This window comes from Schistocerca gregaria, chromosome 1 (assembly GCF_023897955.1).
Source record: "Schistocerca gregaria isolate iqSchGreg1 chromosome 1, iqSchGreg1.2, whole genome shotgun sequence".
NCBI lineage: Eukaryota > Metazoa > Arthropoda > Insecta > Orthoptera > Acrididae > Schistocerca > Schistocerca gregaria.
Genome location: NC_064920.1, coordinates 666,853,785 through 666,878,665, shown reverse-complemented (window position 1 = coordinate 666,878,665; position 24,881 = coordinate 666,853,785). Strand labels below are relative to the sequence as shown.

The following is a 24,881-nucleotide window of genomic DNA, read 5'->3' as shown; positions in this document are numbered from 1 at the left end:
TAAAGACACGTAACGTGTATCCACAGGACATGTGGCCTGTAGTTGAAGAAGTGTCATGATGATCTCTCCATTGGCAAAAGATTCCGGAATACTCCCCCATTCGGATCTCCGGGAGGGGACTGCCAAGGGGGAGGTTACCATGAAAAAAAGATTGAATAATCAACGAAAGGATAATGTTCTACGAGTCGGGGCGTGGAATGTCAGAAGCTTGAACGTAGTAGGGAAACTAGAAAATCTGAAAAGGGAAATGCAAAGGCTCAATGTTGATATAGTAGGGGTCAGTGAAGTGAAGTGGAAGGAAGACAAGGGTTTCTAGTCAGATGAGTATCGGGTAATATCAACAGCAGCAGAAAATGGTATAACAGGTGTAGGATTCGTTATGAATAGGAAGGTAGGGCAGAGGGTGTGTCACTGTGAACAGTTCAGTGACCGGGTTGTTCTAATCAGAATCGACAGCAGACCAACACCGACAACGATAGTTCAGGTATACATGCCGACGTCGCAAGCTGAAGATGAACAGATAGAGAAAGTGTATGAGGATATTGAAAGGGTAATGCAGTATGTAAAGGGGGACGAAAATCTAATAGTCATGGGCGACTGGAATGCAGTTGTAGGGGAAGGAGTAGAAGAAAACGTTACAGGAGAATATGGGCTTGGGACAAGGAACGAAAGAGGAGAAAGACTAATTGAGTTCTGTAACATGTTTCAACTAGTAATAGCGAATACCCTGTCCAAGAATCACGAGAGGAGAAGGTATACTTGGAAAAGGCCGGGAGATACGGGAAAATTTCAATTAGATTACATCATGGTCAGACAGAGATTCCGAAATCAGATACTGGATGGTAAGGCGTACCCAGGAGCAGATATAGACTCAGATCACAATATAGTAGTGATGAAGAGTAGGCTGAAGTTCAAGACATTAGCCAGGAAGAATCAATACGCAAAGAAGTGGGATACGGAAGTTCTAAGGAATGACGAGATACGTTTGAAGTTCTCTAAGGCTATAGATACAGAAATAAGGAATAGCGCAGTAGGCAGCACAGTTGAAGAGGAATGGACATCTCTAAAAAGGGCCATCACAGAAGTTGGGAAGGAAAACATAGGTACAAAGAAGGTAGCTGCGAAGAAACCTTGGGTAACAGAAGAAATACTTCAGTTGATTGATGAAAGGAGGAAGTACAAACATGTTCCGGAAAAATCAGGAATACAGAAATACAAGTCGCTGAGGAATGAAATAAATAGGAAGTGCAGGGAAGCTAAGACGAAATGGCTGCAGGAAAAATGTGAAGACATCGAAAAAGATATGGTCGTCGGAAGGACAGACTCAGCATACAGGAAAGTCAAAACAACCTTTGGTGACATTAAAAGCAACGGTGGTAACATTAAGAGTGCAACGGGAATTCCACTGTCAAATGCAGAGGAGAGAGCAGATAGGTGGAAAGAATACATTGAAAGCCTCTATGAGGGTGAAGATTTGTCTGATGTGATAGAAGAAGAAACAGGAGTCGATTTAGAAGAGATTGGGGATCCAGTATTAGAATCGGAATTTAAAAGAGCTTTGGAGGACTTACGGCCATATAAGACAGAAGGGATAGATAACATTCCATCAGAATTTCTAAAATCATTAGGGGAAGTGGCAACAAAACGACTATTCACGTTGGTGTGTAGAATATATGAGTCTGCCGACATACCATCTGACTTTCGGAAAATCATCATCCACACAATTCCGAAGACGGCAAGAGCTGACAAGTGCGAGAATTATCGCACAATCAGATTAACAGCTCACGCATCGAAGCTACTTACAAGAATAATATAGAGAAGAATGGAAAAGAAAATTGATAATGCGCTAGGTGACGATCAGTTTGGCTTTAGGAAAAGTAAAGGCACGAGAGAGGCAATTCTGACGTACGGCTAATAATGGAAGCAAGGCAAAGAAAAATCAAGACACGTTCATAGGATTTGTCGACCTGGAAAAAGCGTTCGACAATATAAAATGGTGCAAGCTGTTCGAGATTCTGAAAAAAGTAGGGGTAAGCTATAGGGAGAGACGGGTCATATACAATATGTACAACAACCAAGAGGGAATAATAAGAGTGGACAATCAAGAACGAAGTGCTCGTATTAAGAAGGATGTAAGACAAGGCTGTAGCCTTTCGCCCCTACTCTTCAATCTGTACTTCGAGAAAGCAATGATGGAAATAAAATGAAGGGTCAGGAGTGGAATTAAAATACAAGGTGAAAGGATATCAATGATACGATTCGCTGATGACATTGCTATCCTGAGTGAAAGTGAAGAAGAATTAAATGATCTGCTGAACGGAATGAACAGTCTAATGAGTACACAGTATGGTTTGAGAGTAAATCGGAGAAAGACGAAGGTAATGAGAAGTAGTAGAAATGAGAACAGCGAGAAACTTAACATCACGGTGGATGGTCACGAAGTCAATGAAGTTAAGGAATTCTGCTACCTAGGCAGTAAAATAACCAATGACGGACGGAGCAAGGAGGACATCAAAAGCAGACTCGCTATGGCAAAAAAGGCATTTCTGGCCAAGAGAAGTCTACTAACATCAAATACCGGCCTTAATTTGAGGAAGAAATTTCTGACGATGTACGTCTGGAGTACAGCATTGTATGGTAGTGAAACATGGACTGTGGGAAAACCGGAACAGAAGAGAATCGAAGCATTTGAGATGTGGTGCTATAGACGAATGTTGAAAATTAGGTGGACTGATACGGTAAGGAATGAGGAGTTTCTACGCTGAATCCGAGAGGAAAGGAATATGTGGAAAACACTGATATGGAGAAGGGACAGGATGATAGGACATCTGCTAAGACATGATGGAATGACTTCCATGGTACTAGAGGGAGCTGTAGAGGGCAAAAAGTGTAGAGGAGACAGAGATTGGAATACGTCAAGCAAATAATTGAGGACGTAGGTTGCAAGTGCTACTCTGAGAGGAAGAGGTTAGCACAGGAAAGGAATTCGTGGCGGGCCGCATCAAACCAGTCAGTAGACTGATGACCAAAAAAAAAGTTGTAGGTGACTGATGACCTCAGATGTTAAGTCCCATAGTGCTCAGAGCCATTTGAACCATTTTTTATGTAGTAGCAGTACTAAAAGAAGACTTAGCCGCTGAGGTGCAAGATATCCTTGCTGCACCACCCGACGCCGAACGGTATACGTCGGCTAGTGACACACCTAGTGCTAGTGACACACCCGTCACAATCGGAAGCGAAGCGACTAGAGAAGCTTTTACGGGCTGAGGAGCCAGGCGATCGAACCCCGTCACAACTTATACGCCGTTTGCGCACACTGGCAAGCAATACAGTGAGCGACGACGTGCTCCGCAGTATTAGGCTGTCCCGGTTACCCTCTGACACTCAAAAAATGCTGACTGTGTGCGCGTGGGTTGAAATGCACTAGTTCAAACAGCAGACAGGATCGTCGAGATGTATTCCGCAACTAACGTGTCGACACTGATATCACGGCAAGAGAATACGTCTGCAGTGACATCAGCACAGCTCCAGTCGCAATTAGCTGTGCTTACCAAGCAAGTAGCCGCATTATAAACGGCGCACACACGTCGGTGACCGCGCCACCGGTTGTCAAGAAGTCGTAACCACTCGCCACCGGCACAAAACTTGCGCCGGTACCACAAGAAATTCGTCAACCACACGCGAAAGTGTACACCACCATGAAAGTGGAAATATGAAGCTGAAAACGTAGCAGCAACAGCTACTCATACCGGTAACGCATGTCTGCTTTTTGCCGCAGAACGCAACGCGAAAATACAGTACCTAGTGGACACAGGGGCAGAAGCGTCCGTGTACCCGGTAACGCGTGTACCACGCCGGAGCTGCCGCTGCTGTTTCCGCTAACAATATACAGTCAGGTCACATTGCTGCTTAACCTTGGACTATATTTTCCACCACTGAGCTAGTCTGCTTTGATGCAGCTCTCCAAGCTATCCTGTGCAAGCTGCTTCATCGTAATGTACCTACTGCAACCTACATCATTCTGAATCTGCTTAGTGTATCCATCTCTTGGTCTCCCTCTAAGATTTTTACTCTCCACACTGCCCTCCAATACTACGAGTAAACTTGTGATCCCTTGTTGCCTCAGAGCATGTCCTAGCAAACCTTCACTTCCTCTAGTCGCGTTATGCCACAAATTCATCTTCTCCCCAATTCTACTCAGTACCTCCTCATTAATTATATGATCTGCCCATTTAATTTTCAACATTCTTCTGTAGCACCACATTTCGAAAGCTTCTATTCTCTTCTTGTCCAAACTATTTATCGTCCATGTTTCACTTCCATACATGGCTACACTCCATACAAATACTTCCCAAAAAGACTTCCTGACACTTAAATCTATTCTCTTCTTCAGAAACGCTTTCCTTGCCATTGCTAGTCTACATTTTATATCCTCTCAACTTGGACCATCATCAGTTATTTTGCTTCCGAAAAGCAAAAATCATCTACTACTTTAATTGTCTCATTTACTAACCTAATTCCCTCAGCACCATCTGATTTAATTCGACAACATTCCATTATTCTCGTTTTGCTTTTGTTAACATTTATCTTATATACTCTTTTCAAGACACTGTCCATTTCGCTTTGGTGCTCTTCCTGGTACTTTGCTATCTCTGACAGAATACAGTGTCATTACAGTGTCATCAGCAAACTTCAAAGTTTTTATTTCTTATCTGTGGATTTTAATTCCCACTCCAAATTTTTCTTTTGTTTGCTTTACTGCTTGCTCAGTATATAGATTGAACATAATCACAGATAGACTTACAAACCTGTCTCACTCCCTTCCCAACCACTGCTTCCGTTTCATGCCCCTCGACTCCTATAAATGCCATTTGGTTTCTGTACAAATTGTAAATAGCCTTTCACTCCTAGTATTTGGCCCCTGCCACCTACAGGATTTGAAAGACAGTATTCCAGTCAACATTGTCAGAAGCTTTCTCTAAGTCTACAAATGCCAGAAATGTAGGTTTGTCTTTCCTTAATCTATCTTCTACAATAAGTTGTAGGGTCAGTATTGCCTGACATGTTCCAACATTTCTGTGGAATACAAACTGATCTTCCTTGAGGTCGGATTCTACCAGTCTTTCCATTCGTCTGTAAAGAATTAGTGTTAGTATTTTGCAGCTGTGACTTATTAATTTGCTAGTTCAGTAATTTTGATACCTGTCAACAACTACTTTCTTTGGTATTGGGAATTATTATATTCTTCTTGCAGTCTGAGGGTACTTCGCCTGTCTCCTATATGTTGTTCACTAGATGGTAGAGTTTTATCATGACTGGCTCTCCCAAGGCTATCAGTAGTTCTAATGGAATGTTGTCTACTCCCAGAGTCTTGTTACGACTTAGGTCTTTCAGTGCTCTGTCAAACTCTGCACACGGTATCGTCTTCATCTACATCCTCTTCCATCCCCATAATATTACCCTCAAGAACATCACCCTTGTGTAGATCTATATACTCCTTCCACCTTTCGGTTTCGCTTCTTTGCTTAGTACTGGTTTTTCATCTGCGCTCTTGATATTCATACAAGTCGTTCTCTTTTCTCTAAAGGTCTCTTTAATTTTCCTGTGGGCAGTATCTATCTTACTCCTAATGATATATGCCTCTACATCCTTACATTTATCCTCTAGCCATCCCTGCTTAGCCATTTTGCACTTCATGTCGATCTTGTTTTTGAAATGTTTGTATTCCGTTTTGCCTGGTTCATTTGCTGCATTTTTATATTTTCTCCTTCCATCTATTAAATTCAATATCTCTTCTGTTACCCAAGAATTTCTACTAGCCCTTGTCATTCTACCTATTTGATCCTCTGTTGCCTTCACTACTTCGTCTCCCAAAGCTACCCATTCTTCTTCTACCCAAATTTCTTTCTGCCATTCTTGTCAATCGTTCCCTAATGCTCTCTCTGAAACTCTCTACAACCTCTGGTTCATTCACTTTATACAGGTCCCATCTTCTAAATTCCGGCCTTTTTGCAGTTTCTTTAGTTTTAATCCACAGGTCATAACCAATAGATTGTGGTCAGAGTCCACATCTGCCCCTGGAAATGTCTTACAATTTAAAACCTGGTTCCTAAATCTCTGTCTTCCCATTATATATTGTATCTGAAATCGTCCAGTGTCCACGGGCGTCATCCACTTGTATAACAGTCTTTCATGATTCTTGAACCAAGTGTTAGCTATGATTAAGTTATGCTCTGTGCAAAATTCTACCAGACAGCTTCCTGTTTCATTCCTTACCCCCATTCCATATTCACCTACTACTTTCTCTTCTCCTCCTTCTCCTAGTATCGAATTCCAGTCCCCCATGACTATTAAATGTTCGCCTCCCTTAACTATCTGAATAATTTATTTTATCTCAAAATACATTTGTTCCATCTCTTCGTCATCTGCAGAGCTAGTTGGCATATATACTTGTACTACTGTGGTAGGTGTGGGCTTCATGTTTATCTTGGCTACAATAATGCGTTCACTATGCTATTCAGAGTAGCTTACTGCACCTCCTACTTTTTTTTCATTATTAAACTTACTCCAGCATTACCTCTATTTCATTTTGTATTTATAATCCTGTATTCACCTGACCAGAAGTGTTGTTCTTCCTGCCACCAAACTTTACTAACTCCCACTACATCTAACTTTAATTTATCCATTTCCTTTTTAAATTTTCTACCCTACCCACCCGTTTAAGAGATCTGACATTCCACACTTCGATCTGCAGAACGCCAGTTTTGTTTCTCCTGAGTTACCAGATATAGTTGATATAAAAATGAAAAGCGAGTGTACTATGCTTCCTTTCATTCTGTAATGTCATACAGGCTATTTTCTGGGCTAACTCGTCAAGCCAAGCTAAAGTTTTCTGAACCCAAAAATGTGCAGTATGAATTATTTGTGCTGTGAACTCGAGAATGTCCTGCATATGATTTCTTCCCAATATATTTTTTTCTTACTTACATTTATCATTAGAAATATATCTTATTTTTAATCCATAGTTCAGTCCATGGAATCAATACTAGAAATAAGAAAAACTTCCTCAAAGATATAAAGTCATTTATTTTAGTTCAGAAAGTTGTCCACTATCCAGCAATAGACATTCTCAATAACATGTCAGCATCCATAAAAGTTTAACTAACAATAATGTTCAGCTACAGAAGAGTCTAAAGGGTTTGCTGGTGGCCAACTCCTTCTACTGTGTTGGCGAATTTCTAAACAGACCAGACTAATGTGTTTATGTTATTAATAATATCACATAATGCTAATATTGCGTAGAATCTGACTTCTGTACAAATTCTGAGCAGTAAAGCGACCATTGTAAGTAAGTGATATAACTGTTTTCTTCCTTTTTATTTGATTATGTGTGGCGACAACAGCCTAAGAATTATCATGTGCCCCTCAGTGTACTGATCATTTAATATTTGATTACAAGTTTTATATCTTTTAAATGCAAATATGCTCAAGCGTATTTTCTATTTCGGATCTGTGGAAGGCACATTAGCTATCTGCTCTTATTTTGTAAACATTTATTGAGAGTTCTTGTTTTCTAACATATTCCAAATCCGACAGGAACTCCTCACTGTGGACGAATAGGCACGTAAAACAGATCTAATCTAATATAACCTAAAGTAACAAATGTTCCGTGACGACTTGGATATATTTTCCATTGAATGGTCTTCCGTAAGTGAGATCAGATATTTGAAAGCGAAAATGTTTAGGTTTTACAATAACAGAACTGGACTGACTCCTGTACTGTGTATAAATAAGGACATACATTTCCATTAAATAATCTTTTATTAAGTGAAAAAAGTAAAGTCTGTTGAAAAGTACGTTATTTGCCATTCAAGGAAAAATTGTGGATAAGGTAGACAAGCTCTGTGTATTCCATTACATACAGATAAAAATGTTGTTTCCCTTCTCACCGATTTACTATATTACACTGATTAAGAATAATTGTTATGAAGTTTGCTTGGGCCATTAATAAACTTTATCGTTCTTAGCTCCTCAATTCTGATGTCATACTCTCATCGTCCCGCACTCGGCTAAACGAATTGGTGTCGTGTTGACGATTCATCTAGCGTGAATCCATCACCATTTAACGGCGACGTGAAGTGTCAGTCAGTTCAATTCCGTTTATATCTGCTGTGAATCGGCCTGAAATTTCCATTTCGAGTCGACGGAATGCGAGTTATGTCTGTCTTTTGATGATTATCTTTAGCGCTGGTTCAAGACCACAAGTATCTTTGGTTGTGTCACAGCTTGTTCTTGTTTGTACTTTGCAGTTTATGTTTAAGTCTTAGAATCAAGTGTGTACAAGCAAAAGTTAACACTTTTGTGATTTTCTGGTGTGTTGCATGATACTCTTCTGGAAGTAGTTAATTATTTGATCCGACGCCGGAAAAAATCGAAATGAGTGAGGTACCAACACAAGAATTTAAGTTAGACCCAGACTGCGAACTGAGATTCGAGGTCGAAAGCAAGAACGAGAAAGTGAACTTGGAGGTATGTTGTGTGTTTTGTATGGTTTATTATTCCGTTGTAGACTATACTAAGCTTATAAGTTTTTGTTACTGTCACTTTACATCGTGAAGCAGTTTTTATATTTTCTTCAATTGATGTTTTGATAGGGCAGCAGAAACCTAATTGTACAGTCATAAGTTTGAACACTTACGTTTTACCTGCATCAACATTACTCATTATTTCATTGTGTATTTACAAATGGTCACCGGAAATACTTGTAGTTCCTCTGTATTCTGTGCTACAGGAGTCCTGGATTAAATTTCCTGTTAACACTTTGTTACTACGAATAGAGTAGCAGATACAATGAACTGCAGGCCTCCCAACAGGTTTCAGTTGGAAAACTGAATATGAATCGGTTAGCCACAACATTTAGTTAAAGTTCTTTTACTTCTTAAAATTGAAATCGCCTACAAGAAATCTGGACCTATACATACATTGCACATCAACATTCAGTGCAACAGAGTTGCTGGTTGGTTAATTTGGGAATGCAGGAAGTGTGAATGGTTAAGATTATTGAGATATAGTGATATTTCACTGCAGTAAGCATGTTAGTAGAACAAACTTGCCTTGGCTGAGCGTTACAGATGATTCCTTATTTAGTGACTTTAACTCAAAGGTAACAAGGTACGATGTGTCAGGAGGATTTGGAGAAAATGATGACTTATACAATATTGATAGGACACACATTTTGCATCATTTTAAACGTTTGGTGCCATTCGTCAGCTTTAGTCATGACTTAACCAAATTTGTTGCCTGTGTGTGTTTACACTATGCTGATAATGCTGCTGTACACACAATCACTGGAAATTTTCTGTATCTAGAACTAGCTCTATTCCAACTGTGACATTTCTTTCAAGGGCTTAAGCTGACTTTCACCATTATAAACTGGTGAAGTCATATGACACTCATTACCACCTCAGTCGCTGAAGAAAGAAGCATCAGGCACTTCATGGTTCATTTCACAGAACACTCAAACTGGTTCAGTCACAGAACTTTCTCAGAGTAAGCTGATCACAAGATCAATGCCACTGAGGAACTGATAGTTCAGAGAATATGTATGTTCCTCCAGTGATGGTGTAAAAACATTTGGCAATGTTTTCCATAATGTTTCAAAATTGTGAAACAAATTTCAGTGGTGAATTTGGAAAACTTTTCAGTCTTTTCAGGCATAAGCTGGCATGGGTCCAAAATTAAAGTAGATAGCTTCTGAAACCTAAGAAATATTATTTCTGGTTGTATCAAGCTAAAAAAGCATGCAGTTGAGATATAGTCCTCCCCAAAGAAATGTAAAATTTGGTACCCAAAACTGTTTCATCAGATTTGCAGCTGCATACATTTTGAAAGAGGAGGGCAGACACTGTTATACAAAAAGCACAAGAAGACAGCATGGTGTTGTATTGGGAATCCTTGACTGAATCAGTCCATAAAATAATGATTTTTGGCTTGTTAAAAATGAGCTCTCCCAGTTGCACAATGAATGAGCTATCATTTTTGGAGTAGTACAGTAGCCACTAGATGTTTTAAAAACCTGATCAATAATATATTCCTATTAAGTAAAAAAAAAGTTTAAGTATACACAACCAGGTACTTGTAAGTTAAGAGCACTTTTCGTAAAAGTTATCAAAGTTTGGCAAGGTGCCTGGGTGGTGTAAGCTATGAGAGGCTGTAAAAATTAAACTAAAGTAGATATTGTGCTGGAACTTTGTACAAATCCAACCAAAACATGGTAGAATCTTCCCATAAAAATTCATTATATTCAGAAATGGTTGAGCTAGAAACAGTGGTCCTCTTTACTACGGCTAAAACGATTGCCATCCCATTTCCTTGTAGATGGATTGCTCATTTCGGAGTGCCTGTCTGACCGAGACACTTTGCTGAAGTCAGGTATATTCAAGTCACTTTGTTTTGTTAAGCATGAAGCTTATTCAACCACAGATTTCTGTCTATCAGAAAAGGTTTAATTGAATGTTTACAGTGCCATTCAACTCTGTGTCCAGTGCCACAAATTATCCATTCTACTATTGGGTCCACATGCGACTATCACGGAAAAGTTTAATGGTACAGGGGCACAACTGGTTAGTGGCTGACCAATTGAGTCAGCTGGTGAATTACGCTCATCTATGCCTGATGCTTCATTCCACAGTTACATTCACACATTTGCCAGCTTCAGTCAATCCGCCTCAAGATAATATCATACTAATGACCTTTTCATATTTGTTGTACTTTGCACATGTGAATAGATCTGCCAGGTGAGGCACAGGGTACAAGCCTTTGCATCCACTGCGTGCTCTACAACATACATTTCTTGGTCAAAAAGACATTTAAAGTTGGTCTCACAAGGAGAGGTCCCTAGTGTTGCAGTCAACTTTTTGCAACCATCTATATGGTGGTGTAGGTTAAGAACCCAGGTATCTCACCCTGAAGTCATTCACTCCGATGCAAAAAAGAAGCTAAAAAGAACTGATAGGTGATTGGTAACAGCAAATCCATCAATGATTTTGAGCCCAATGGAGGAAAGAGAACAAACAAGGAACTTAATACAATGATAGAAATGACTTGGCAAAGAATTAGAAAATTTGAAGCAAATAATTGAATGAAAATAGAATTTAAAAAAAATAGAAATTATAGGAATGTGACAAGATTCGTTACTGCCATCTTCTGTTTTCCAGTTTGTTACATTGCCCATTACACTATGGCAGTAGTTGAAAGTGTGGTATTAATTTAATCCTCTATAGAAACAGGGTGTTTTTTTTTTTTTTTCCTCATAAACAATGGCCCACCTGGGTGTATGGATTCAGGATGTGATACTTGGATCGTTAACCTACGCCACCATATATGTGGTTGCAAAAAGTTGATTTGCACCACTGGGGACCTCTCCTTGCCATTGGTCTCTCCAACTATGATTTCTGTTGATCGCCTAAGACTGCCATTTTGCGCATCAAATACTGACACAGAGGATACTGGACATGATGCAAAGGATGGTGCTCATCTCACCTGATAATCTGATGATGGGTGAGGAAGACTTAATTACCAATACCTGCATTACTTATCACACGATCTAGCTGTCACTTCTGTTTCAATAGAAGGTAGCGTTTGAACATGAGATTCGGGGGGGGGGGGGGGGATTGCTGCTCTTAATGATATAAAGAATGGCAAAACCACTACGTTACTATGGGCTGCAGTTGAATTTATACCTCAGGATGCTCTTTGTTCTTACAGGACGTTAAGTTATTAATTGGCTGTATTTCTTTGTTAGCTTAACAGTGTTCATGGTCTCTTCAGTATTCTTTTAAAATCTTATGTCAAAGTATTTCAATTAAAACGCAATAAATTTATGTCCACAGCTGAAAAATGGTGTTGCTGAAATTTTTGGTACTGAACTTGTAAAGGGAAAGGCGTATACTTTCACCACTGGAGCAAAAGTTGCTGTCTTTACTTGGAAAGGCTGTGTTGTGGAGCTGAGAGGCAAAGTTGATGTGAGCTACATTGCAAAGGAAACTCCTGTTGTAAGTTATTTGTAAAAAATAAATAGTGTATGTTTGATAATTAATGTCATCTAATTGGCTTTTATATACAGGGTGTTACAAAAAGGTACGGCCAAACTTTCAGGAAACATTCCTCACACACAAAGAAAGAAAATATGTTATTTGGACATGTGTCCGGAAATGCTTACTTTCCATGTTAGAGCTCATTTTATTACTTCTCTTCAAATCACATTAATCATGGAATGGAAACACACAGCAACACAACGTACCAGCGTGACTTCAAACACTTTGTTACAGGAAATGTTCAAAATGTCCTCCGTTAGCAAGGCTACATGCATCCACCCTCCATCGCATGGAATCCCTGACGCACTGATGCAGCACTGGAGAATGGCGTATTGCATCACAGCCATCCACAATACGAGCACGAAGAGTCTCTACATTTGGTACCGGGGTTGCGTAGACAAGAGCTTTCAAATGCCCCCATAAATGAAAGTCAAGAGGGTTGAGGTCAGGAGGGCGTGGAGGCCATGGAATTGGTCCGCCTCTACCAATCCATCGGTCACCAAATCTGTTGTTGAGAAGCGTATGAACACTTCAACTGAAATGTGCAGGAGCTCCATCGTGCATGAACCACATGTTGTGTCGTACTTGTAAAGGCGCATGTTCTAGCAGCACAGGTAGAGTATCCCATATGAAACCATGATAATGTGCTCCATTGAACGTAGGTGGAGGAACAGGGGCCCCAATCAAGACATCACCAACAATGCCTGCCCAAACGTTCACAGAAAATCTCTGTTGATGACGTGATTGTGAAAATTTAAAATTTGATCACATTGGAATGAAGCCTCATCCGTAAAGAGAACATTTGCACTGAAATGAGGATTGACACATTGTTGGATAAACCATTCGCAGAAGTGTACCCGTGGAGGCCAATCAGCTGCTAATACTGCCTGCACACGCTGTACATGGTATGGAAACAATTGGTTCTCACATAGAACTCTCCATACAGTGACGTGGTCAACGTTACCTTGTACAGCAGCAACTTCTCTGATGCTGACATTAGGGTTATAGTCAACTGCACTAAGAAATGCCTCGTCCATTGCAGGTGTCCTCGTCATTCTAGGTCTTCCCCAGCCGCGAGTCATAGGCTGGAATGTTCCATGCTCCCTAAGATGCCGATCAATTGCTTTGGACGTCTTCCTGTCGGGACACCTTCGTTCTGGAAATCTGTCTCGATACAAATGTACCGCGCCACGGCTATTGCCCCGTGCTAATCCATACATCAAATGGGCATCTGCCAACTCCGCATTTGTAAACATTGCACTGGCTGCAAAACCACGTTCGTTATAAACACTAACCTGTTGATGCTACGTACTTATGTGCTTGATGCTAGAACGGTAGAGCAATGAGTCGCATGTCAACACAAGCACCGAAGTCAACATTACCTTCTTTCAATTGGGCCAACTGGCGGTGAATCGAGGAAGTACAGTACATACTGACGAAACTAAAATGAGCCCTAACATTGAAATTATAGCGTTTCTGGACACATGTCCACATAACATCTTTTCTTTATTTGTGTGTGAGGAATGTTTCCTGAAAGTGTGGCCGTACCTTTTTGTAACGCCCTGTATAATCTGTTCACATGAAATAACCCTGTAATAATCCAAAGCCAGCTTTGTAGTATATGCCTGCAGTAAATTTTGCCAGAAGCAAATTTATGTCCTTTGCAAGATTTGAGTGTGTTCACGGTATTGGAGGAAGCAGCCTCAAACTCTTTTCTCTGTAGCCTAATCTGACATTCAAGTAATCGATAGTTTACATGTTCACCTTATTTTTGCGCAAAAGTCAAATTCTTGTGTTACATTAGGGGTGTCTGCCAGAAATTTTCGGAGGAAACTGTGTGAAGAATCAAGGTATTTCAGGCAGAATTGGTGCAGTTACAGTTTATGGGATTAAAATAAAATGAAAATAGAAGGCAAGTTAATTTCAAAATGTTTTGATAACTATACATCATGGATGCAATAAAATGTCTAATGTAAGAACTACATAGACCATGCTACTTCTGGATCATGTAATACTAACGAAGCCATGGTCATGTTGTTATTGGGAGCCAACATGTGGAAAGTAGTACTGTTTACATTTCGAACACATTACATTTTGTAAGTATTTCTTAGTCTAATTATTGCATTATGAAAATATATATATAATAGAGGGAAACATTCCATGTAGGAAAAATTTATCTAAAAGCAAAGATGATGTAACTTACCAAACAAAAGCGTTGGCATGTTGATAGACACACAAACAAACACAAATGCACACACAAAATTCAAGCTTTCAAAACCAATGGTTGCTTCATCAGGAAAGGGAAAAGGAGAGGGAAAGACAAAAGGATGTGGGTTTTAAGGGAGAGGGTAAGGAGTCATTCAAATCCCGGGAGCGGAAAGACGTACCTTGGGGGAAAAAAGGACAGGTATACACTTGCACACTCACACATATCCATCCGCACATATACATTGTTTGTGTGTCTATCAACATGCCAACGCTTTCGTTTGGTAAGTTACATCATTTAAGCTTACATGTTTAGTAGTCTTTTTGTTGTGCCTGTCTGCAACTCAACATCTCTGCTACGCTTACACAGCGGCCACACATATGACCAGTGTCTCTGGCTGCTGAGGCCAGTCTGGCTATATTGTGAGTTGCGATCTGTCCTTTTCATAATAATGTCATTATTCCATCCTAGATTTTTCCATTGTTTGATTCTGTCTAATTATTCTGTTTTTTCTCTCTGTTTAGATAATGTATCTAAATGCCCATGCGTGCCTAGAAAAACTGAGAGAAAAAGCAGCAGAAGAAAATACCCGAGGACCCATCACTATGATAGTTGGACCTACTGATGTTGGAAAGTCAACACTTTGTCGTTTGCTTCTTAATTATGCTGTTCGAATGGGCAGAAGGCCTGTATTTGTGGACCTTGACATTGGCCAGGGACAGATATCTGTGCCTGGAAGTATAGGTAAAATCTGTTTGAAATGTTACTACACTTACCTCTTTACAGTTCCAGGTCCTAGTTGGCAACTATAGTTTCCTTGAATTGATGTGAGGGCGATAAATTTTTCTTGGTTGTGTTATGATGTATTAAATGCAAGCTCATTGTTTTGGTTACAACTACAGTGTGCCATGCAAGGAAACTACTTAAACCAGAGAAGGCACTGTGGGTTTTGTAGGAAATAACTTAAAAATGTTTAGAGCATATTCTGTGATTATTGTGAAGGTAGAAGTGAATGCAAGTGGATTGTAAGTACAAAGCTTTGTGTGAAGCCCAGTTCATATGTAAACTGTGTAACTTGACTGGAGTTGTTTACAAAATGTATTCTAGAAATTAAAATCATAAATCATGCTAAGAAAGCCAGAAGTTATCTTCCAAATGTGTGTTTGACATAGGCGGAATGCTAAAAGTATGTTATTTGTTGTGTCTAGGAATCGTGCATACCCAGTTTGCAAGATAATCAATCAGACAACTTGTATTAATGACTTGTTATAAATAGACAATTACAAATACTTAACTTTGATGTTACACAGATGTGTCACAAGCAAAGGTCAACATACAAAATAATCAGCCTTTGCAGTGACTGTGTATCTCTGAATGAGCTGTGTAGAGATTCTAATGAAGAGGCTACGATGTGTCGGCGAAAGAAGTGCCTAGCATTGAAGCTGCTATCAAAGTGGGCAGCCACTAGTCGGGGTGCGGCACTTATGTCCTCTTCACCTGCTGTCTGGAGAGAGGCCGGTTAGTGTGGGATTGGCTGACCTCTTCTCACAGCTCTCTCTTCTCTGTCGTTCTCGACTGGCATGCCGGTGCTGACTTTATGCTTTTACATTCCTCCCCCTCCCAAAGCGACAGACCGTTGTTGTAATGGAGCATGGCACCAAGGAGAGGGGGGGGGGGGAGGCACAAGCATGGATGCTCTGATGGACCGGAAGCTGTGGCTGCATGGGACGTCAGACCTCAGGTCATGCCTGCTGCGGCGTGGGCAGGTCCAGCTCTATCAGTAGGACTAGAGGAGGCACAAGCTCCGTCTCCACAGGGTCGTCCCGCAGTGTCGTGATGACACCATCTGGCGGCTGCTGTGGCAGCACTGTTCTCGTGTTCATGAATCTGGGGAAAGAGATGCAGAAGGATCACTGTGCAGGTGACAGTGGCAAATTTGATTGTGGTATTGGCACTGCAATCCATCTGGGCCTGAAATGAGAATCATGAATGCGGCAAATTAACGAAGGATCTTGCCTCACACCCACTGTCTGCTGCCGCTAGAAACCCTGAATAACACAATATCGTGCAGCATGAAGCGATACTTGTGGCCTTCCATCAACACTGGATGCTGAGGAGAGTGAAGCTGGTGGAACAGTGTCCGATGGTGGCGGCCATGAAGTAATTCCACTTGCGATGGTCCATCTCATGAATGCAAACAATAGAAGGCAAGAAACAAACAGTTGCAATGCTTGATGCCTGGTGTGTGAAGTTTGACCATCTGTTGCTTGAAGATTCTGACAAAACGTTCCGCTTTGCCGTTTGACTGTGGATGGTACAATGCACTAGTTAGATACTGTATGCCATTGCGTTTGCATAATGTTTCAAATTCAGTTGGTGTGAACTGTGGGCCGTTGTCCGACACTATGACTTCAGGAAACCTTAGAGGCAAAAATTAGATGACAATGCCTGACTGTGCTACACGATGATGTCTTGTTCATTGGCACAGCAAAAGGAAATTTGCTATAGGAATCTACCACAATCAACCAAAGAATGCTCCAAAAAGGTCCCACAAAGTCTATGTGCACATGTTCCTATGGTGATTGCGAATTAGACAGAGTAGATAATTTTTGTGGCAGAGCCACCCGATTTTCCACATATGCGTGACACTGTGAAATCTGTTCTATTTGGGTGTCTGTATCCTGCCAAGTACAGTGGCAATGCGCTGACTGTATCGTACAAACAATCCACCAGTGTCCTTGGTGAAGTATCTGTAACACTTCTTTTTGCAAAGCTTTTGGTATCAACACACATGGCTGTCCACTGATATTTTGAACAGGGGTCACATCTTTTTGTACAGCGAGGCTATGTGGACATGCAAAGCCTCAGCACTCTACTGAGTTTGTTATGCTGTGCAATGAGTGAGGCCAATATGTACAAATGTATTTTAGCAGAATGTTCAAATCTGAATCAGCTTCTGTGGCCTGTACAATCTTCCTTTGGTTCAGAAGAAAGTATTGAATCAATTCAGATTACTGAGCATCGATGTGACAACAAGATGCAGCAGAAGCATCAAAGTCTGTATCAAGGCCAATCGGAAGATGTGAAAGTATGTCCGCATTACCTTGTTGAGCTGTTGGATGATGCTCAATCCCATACTGGTATTGAGACAACAACAAAGCCCATCTTTGCAATTTTTAGGCAGTTCATACAGGAACTGGCATCATTGGATGAAACAAGGACTACAATGGCTTGTGATTCGTTACTAAGTAGAACTTTCTGCCATACAAACAGTGGTAGAATTTCGTGACGCCTTACATGATAGCCATTGTCTCTCTAAGTTTTTGAAAAGCTTCTTGGCACTCATCTGTCCAAACAAAGGGGATGTTCCTGCAATGCAAGCGATGCATAAGACTGACTGCAATTCTGTGACATTGCAAGGAACTGGCAGGTCACATTTGCCAAACAAATGTGACTGAAGTGGAGGTACACCTTGACTGTTTATGACATGACCAAGATACTTTAGTCCTACATCAGATAAAACATGAAACAAAGCATGCAAATTTGCAATTTTTTCTTCAGGTGTACGACCTCCTACGACAATATCATCCAAATAATTTGAACAGTTTGGTACTTGAGCAGTCAGCTGTTCCAAATACCGTTGGAAAATGGCAGGTGCGGAAGAATTGCCAAAAGGCAAATGCAAATATTTAAACAACCTCAAATGAGTGTTCACAACACAATTGGTTTAAGATTTGCCATCTAATGGTATTTGAAGATATGCATCATGCAAATCAATTTTTGGAAAGTAGCAACCAGCACCTAATCTTTCCATGAGATCCTCTGTGTGTGGCAATGGATAAGTATCAATCACAGTTTGTGGGTTGACTATAGACTTAAAGTCAACAGAGAGGCGAATACGGCCTGAAGGTTAAGGGAACAAAACCAGTGGACTTGCCCATTGACTAACTTGTATGGGTACAATAACTCCACTATCTTGCAATTCTGTAAGTTCAGTAGCCACATTGTCCCGTAATGCTATGGGATCAGTTCTGGCCCGGCAAAATTTTGACTGAGCATTGTCTTTCATAGTAATATGTGCAGAAAAATTTTAGCTTTGCCTAAACCTTCAGAAGAGAGTTCAGGGAATTCTTTCAGCAAGTGAGCTACACTGTAATTGGCATTGAATGCAGTCACTGATAGCATATTGTCCTGAATGTGAAAGCCAAAGAAATCAAATGAATCAAGGCCAAATATGTTCTCACAATTGCGTGATTGTCCATTACAAGCGGTGAGGTGTGTGCTAGTTTTAGATGGGTGGGGATCCAAACTGTTTGTGTGTTAAGATTCAGCAGTGTAACAGAGGCACCCATGTCCACCTGAAATTTCACACGTTTCCCATTAAGTTGCAAATGAACGAAACATACCATATGCACTCGAATCTAAGCCACACTTTTTTTCCGGTTTTTGTAATTCAAAAAACCGCCTGTGGCTTAGAATGGAGTTAAAAGTAGGGGGAAGTTCTGAAAAATGTTGGTAGGTGCCACTACAACTATCTTCTGCCGTCGAATATACGTAGCGCTACACAGGCATGCTTTGCACGCATTAAGATAAATACTGGCGCCAAGACCTCTGCGTCAGTAAATAAATTAAAAGAAAAGGTAGAAGGATGTAAACATTATGCCTTGTATTCTATCGTGTTTGCTGCTACTCATTTAAATCCTGTCTGCCTAATAAACTACGAAAATAGAGTGAGACAACAGCAAATGCGGAAGAATATACCGTACATATCATGTCATGTTTACAGGGTGTTTCAAAAATGACCGGTATATTTGAAACGGCAATACAAACTAAATGAGCAGCGATAGAAATACACTGTTTGTGGCACTATGCTTGGGACAACAGTACATTTTCAGACAGACAAACTTTTGAAATTACAGTAGTTACAATTGTCAACAACAGATGGCGCTGCGGTCTGGGAAACTCTATAGTACGATATTTTCCACATTTCCATCATGCGTAGCAATAATATGACGTAGTCTCTGAATGAAATTACCCGAAACTTTTGACAATGTGTCTGGCAGAATGGCTTCACATGCAGATGAGATGTACTGCTTCAACTGTTCAATTGTTTCTGAATTCTGGCAGTACACCTGGTCTTTCAAGTGTCCCCACAAAAAGAAGTCACAGGGGTTCATGTCTGGCAAATAGGGGCCAATCCACGCCGCCTCCTGTATGTTTCGGATAGCCCAAAGCAATCACACGATCATCAAAATATTCATTCAGGAAATTCAAGACGTCGGCACCATCTTGCATAAACCACGAGGTGTTCGCAGTGTCGTCTAAGGCAGTTTGTACCGCCACAAATTCATGAAGAATGTCCAGATAGCGTGATGCAGTAATCGTTTCGGATCTGAAAAATGGGCCAATGATTCCTTTGGAAGAAATGGCGGCCCAGACCAGTACTTTTTGAGGGTGCAGGGACGATGGGACTGCAACATGGGGCTTTTCGGTTCCCCATATGCGCCAGTTCTGTTTATTGACAAAGCCGTCCAGGTAAAAATAAGCTTCGTCAGTAAACCAAATGCTGCCCACATACATATCGCCGTCATCAATCCTGTGCACTATATCGTTAGCGAAAGTCTCTCGTGCAGCAATGGTAGCGGCGCTGAGGGGTTGCCGCATTTGAATTTTGTATGGGTAGAGGTGTAAACTCTGGCGCATGAGACGATACTTGGACGTTGGCGTCATTTGGACCGCAGCTGCAACACGGCGAACGGAAACCCGAGGCCGCTGTTGGATCACCTGCTGCACTAGCTGCGCGCTGCCCTCTGTGGTTGCCGTACGCTGTCGCCCTACCTTTCCACCACGTTCATCTGTCACGTTCCCAGTCCGTTGAAATTTTTCAAACTGATCCTTTATTGTATTGCTTTTCGGTCCTTTGGTTACATTAAACCTCCGTTGAAAACTTTGTCTTGTTGCAACAACACTGTGTTCTAGGCGGTGGAATTCCAACACCAGAAAAATCCTCTGTTCTAAGGAATAAACCATGTTGTCCACAGCACACTTGCATGTTGTGAACAGCACACGCTTACAGCAGAAAGACGACGTACAGAATGGCGCACGCACAGACTGCGTTGTCTTCTATATCTTTCACACCACTTGCAGTGCCATCTGTTGTTGAAAATTGTAACTACTGTAATTTCGAAAGTTTGTCCGCCTGAAAATGTGCTGTTGTCCCAAGCATATTGCAACAAATGGTGTATTTCTATCGCTGCTTGTTTAGTTTTTATTGCCGTTTCAAATACACCGGTCATTTTTGAAACACCCTGTATATTCGTATTATTCTTATGCTGAATAGTGATTCAGTCAGAAACGAAGCACGGCAACTGACTAGATTTTTAAATGTAAGATGAATCTAATTTATGTGCAGAATGTAATGTACTAAAGAGGCATCTGCAAAGATTTTTAAACAGAGAAAAATTTTTGCCCAGCTTTTGTTCAGAACATCTTCTATCATGCGCAGCATTTGGTTCTTGTTGACCATTATCGAAGAAAGCTGCAGTGTACGTAACAACAAATAGCAGTCTCTCACCATTGTTTCGCTTATGAGACAATTCCTCTCTTGTTTTTGTTGTAAGCCGTGGTAGCGCGCACAAAAGCAACCCATGCCGCGAGCGGTGACACGTCGTAAACACTCATTATCAGAGTGGGACAAACAATGCATAACACAGTACAATAATGCATTTTCAATTTAGAGTGACATAAACACCTATAAAAAAGAGAACGGCATTTATCAGATCAAAGCAAAATAAGCAATCGATTCAAACCAGACGAAGCACTTGATAAAGGAAGGATTCCCCGTATAAATACAGACAGAGTGTCTGACACATAGCAATGGCTGCTTGGTAAAGCTTAACAGTTAAGCTTACGACTCGAACCAAACTACTGTAGCTGTATCTTCATCCATTCGACCTCAATTGTGAATCATGTTACAATGGACCAACTTTGTTTCGATATAGAGCTGCAGTCTAAAACTTTTCTCTCCCCTTAAATTTTGAGTCTCAAATTTCAGGTGCAGCTTAGATTTGGGAAATTTTTTTTCCCTTGATTTCGAGTCTCATTTTTCACGGGCGGCTTAGATTCGAGTATGTACGGTATGTTGGACTGGCACAGCACTGAAGAAACTGTTTGCTTGCTAGTTTTGCTATTGCCTGCTGCAGGCTTTGAATACACTGCATGTATTATATGGTCCTTGTGATTAGATTTTTATGAGTGGGCTGAATTCTTATGTTTGTTCCGTTGCCAACATACAGATTGTACGTAACCATTCTTGCCACAAGCGTCACCCTATGCTTGTCTGGGCAGGCAATCTCAGCATTTGTGCCTTGAATAGCACCAAGGGCATGACTTAATTCTGTTCACTGATGGGGCCACCTGTTTAGAGAACTGTTAACGTGGCAAGGCGCCTGCATGCTGTCGCTGCCTGCTGGTCGTGAGCAAGGGACGACTCAGTGCGACAAATGGTGGCTGCTCAAATTTATCGGCCACTACGGCACCTGAATCATACTGATCTAGAATTTGCACTACATGATGATATGGTGGATCTGGCTGTTTCAGAATCCGTTCTCTAAGTGCGACATCAGTTACATTGTACATTATCGCATCACACAACATAACATCTGTATATAAAGTACCACAAGCTCATTTGAATTTGCATTTCCTCTTCATACCCTGCAAATGTGTTATCCACTTGCGATAAGTTTGTCCTGACCTTTTCTTGCAATGAAAGAATTGGTACCTAGCTGCCACCACATTCATTTTTGGTCATAGTAGTTAGTGAGAGAACCTTCAACCTGATCATAGGAAAGTTCAGTCAGTGGCCCTAGGGAACAGTTTCTGAATGAGGCGAAAGACTGCACTTCCTACCGTTGACAAAAAGTAATGTAGTTTCACAGTACCTGATACTTTGTGAGAAATGATGTGGGCTTCATACTGTTGCAACCACTCGAGCCATTCCTCTTCATTTTCATTAAACTGGGAGCTACAGTTGCAGCATGTTGGTTGGTAGGGTACACTGTGTTGGTCGCTTTGTTGGCCAGTAACTGATGCACCATGCTTAGAATGTGCAGACTGCTGCTGAAACATCTGTGTTAGTTGCGTTGTATCTATCGCTTGCAGCTGGAGCATCTGAGCAGCAGATGGGAGATGTGGGTTGCTCATTTTGGAATAGGCAAATGCAATAAACATACAATGCAAGAAATAAAAATAAGCACACAAGCAAAGAAAATTTCTGCAATGCCCACCTGAAAACACTGAATAGGAAAAAAACACTGCAAGAGACACTGTTAAAACATGTAAACACACCCCTGCAAATAAAAGACAAGGTAGAATTAAGACACCAGCAAAACACACAAGCCCACGACAAAACAAAATAGAGACAATTAGTTGCAGCTGGCGGCTCGGGGTTCAAACTTAGCGGGTTGTCGCTATGTTATTCGGACATCTTCCTCGCCATGTTATTCATTCACCTTGTTGCCATGTTGTTGTGTTTAGGAATCCTTCATACTTGGTTCGCTAGACAATCAATCAAACAACTTACATTAATGAGTTTTATTATAAATGGACAATTACAAATACTTAACTTTGATATTACACAGATGTGTCACAAACAAAGGACGACATACAACATAATCAGTCATTGCAGTGACTACTCATCTCTAACTGAGCTATGTAGAGTAGATGAAGAGGCTACGATGCATCAGCTAACAATGTGGCTAACGTTGAAGCTGCTATCAAAGTAGGCTGCCACCAGTCGGGGACGATGCTTATGTCCTCTTCACCTGGGGGCTGCTGCTGTCACTTTGTTGTCCTGTAGGGAGGTTGCTCAGCATACGATTGGCTTACCTCTTGTCACAGCTGTCTCTTCTCTGTCGTTCCTGATTGACATCCTAGTGCTGACTTTACACCTTAACATTATTTATGCATAATGCTATCAAACGTGTTAAGCCCCATGTTGGTCTTATGAATTTTTTTAATGTTCCACGCACTTGTTCATAAGTCATGGGTTTCAGAGATCCATGAAAAAACCATTGCATGCTAGCCAAGCCGTGCAGAATAAACTGTGACATATGTGGGACATATGTGGCTTGGCAGTACAGGGACTTGTAGTGAGCCTGCACCATTCTGTGTGGGCAGATGTCTTGTGTATAATGATTCTGTCTCCACGCCATTGTGTTAGTGGTTAAATCTGATTGATGAAGTGTCGAACATTCTAGGCTGAAGGACTTAGCCCGAACAGGGCGTCCACAGGTCATTGATAGCCTCTAGAGGACACTTGTCAGACGGTAGAAAATGCAGCTGCAAGCTACGCTGGACATCCTGATCCACTATGTGCCATAGCACTACATGTCAGTTTGGTGTTCTGTATTCTTGTCTCACTGAACTAGGTCTGGTAATTGGCTTGATAGGACATAAATGTTCATAAAAAAAAAAAACATATATAGAGGAAGCATGGCTCCACAGAAAAGCAAGTGCCTAAATATACAATATAAAAATGCTGGTCATTGTCAAGCGTTCAGTCAAGTACAAGAAATATTATGTCATTATTTCAGCTTTGTGAATCACTGTATATTATAAAAATGTATGTGTGTTCAACATCTCATAAATTACTGGATCAGTCTCAACCAAACTGCCACACATATCTCTTTCTATGTGGAAAGTAGTACTGTTTGGTGTAAGAACCACCTACCTCTCTAAGGGGTGGCAGGGAAAATAAGTGTAACACGCCACATGCAAATGCACGGGCTATATTTACTCAGTATTTGTCAATGAGTGCACTTAGCAACTTGCAACAAATGATATATAATACGTAATACATAATTTCAAACCTTTACAAACTTTTGCTCACTGACTCCCTTCTGCCCTCCAAAATGGGCTGGAGGGGAGGATAGAGGTGAACAGATAGAAGAGGGAGGAGGAGATAGACTAATAGGAGGTTGGAATAAATAAATACCCGGACGGCATCGGATTTCTCAGTTAGTTGAAAGATAAAATGTACAAGTGTGACAGCACAGAACATAAATTACATGAAAATTATTAACATGTACAAATAATGATTTATAATGCAAGGGACAGGCATAAACTATAAGCAAAACTGCTAATTTGCAAACAAAAATAGTGAAATTACTAGTGACCACAAAATAAGGGCTGGCATGTTGCCAAATGTTGTCACAAGTGCAGGTAGAAGGCATTCATTAATCAGGAGAATGCAGAATGCACATTTTACAGTCTGTCAAAACATAGCATGAGAAGCCTTCAGATATCCAGGAAGCCATTTATTTCTGTTGAATCTGTATTTCACTTTTTGATTCTAATGGAAGGTGTGAATGTAGAACTTAATTGCATAAAAGGCACATTTTAAAATTGCAATTTATACATGGCAAGATGTCATAATAATTAAGTGATGAATGACAACCAATTCCATGTACCATGTTGCTCCGTAATATTTCTGCCATTAAATTAGGAATTGATATTTCATTTCTTTCTCAACAAAATCGTGAATTTGAACATGGTACTATAAGACTTACGAAACTGTTGTT

General features: G+C 40.7%; 1 protein-coding gene across 1 annotated transcript in view; it reads left to right on the top strand.

The window, feature by feature from the left end:
* The first annotated feature begins 8,122 nt into the window (after positions 1–8,122).
* The window catches only part of LOC126362216 (protein CLP1 homolog), a 63,769-nt gene continuing 47,010 nt past the window's right edge, over positions 8,123–24,881 (top strand). Inside the window, exons 1-3 of the mRNA XM_050007860.1 lie at positions 8,123–8,529; positions 11,892–12,053; positions 14,826–15,045. Coding sequence (XP_049863817.1) covers positions 8,437–8,529; positions 11,892–12,053; positions 14,826–15,045 — 475 coding nt within the window. The 5' untranslated portion in view covers positions 8,123–8,436. The remainder of the gene's footprint in view (positions 8,530–11,891; positions 12,054–14,825; positions 15,046–24,881) is intronic.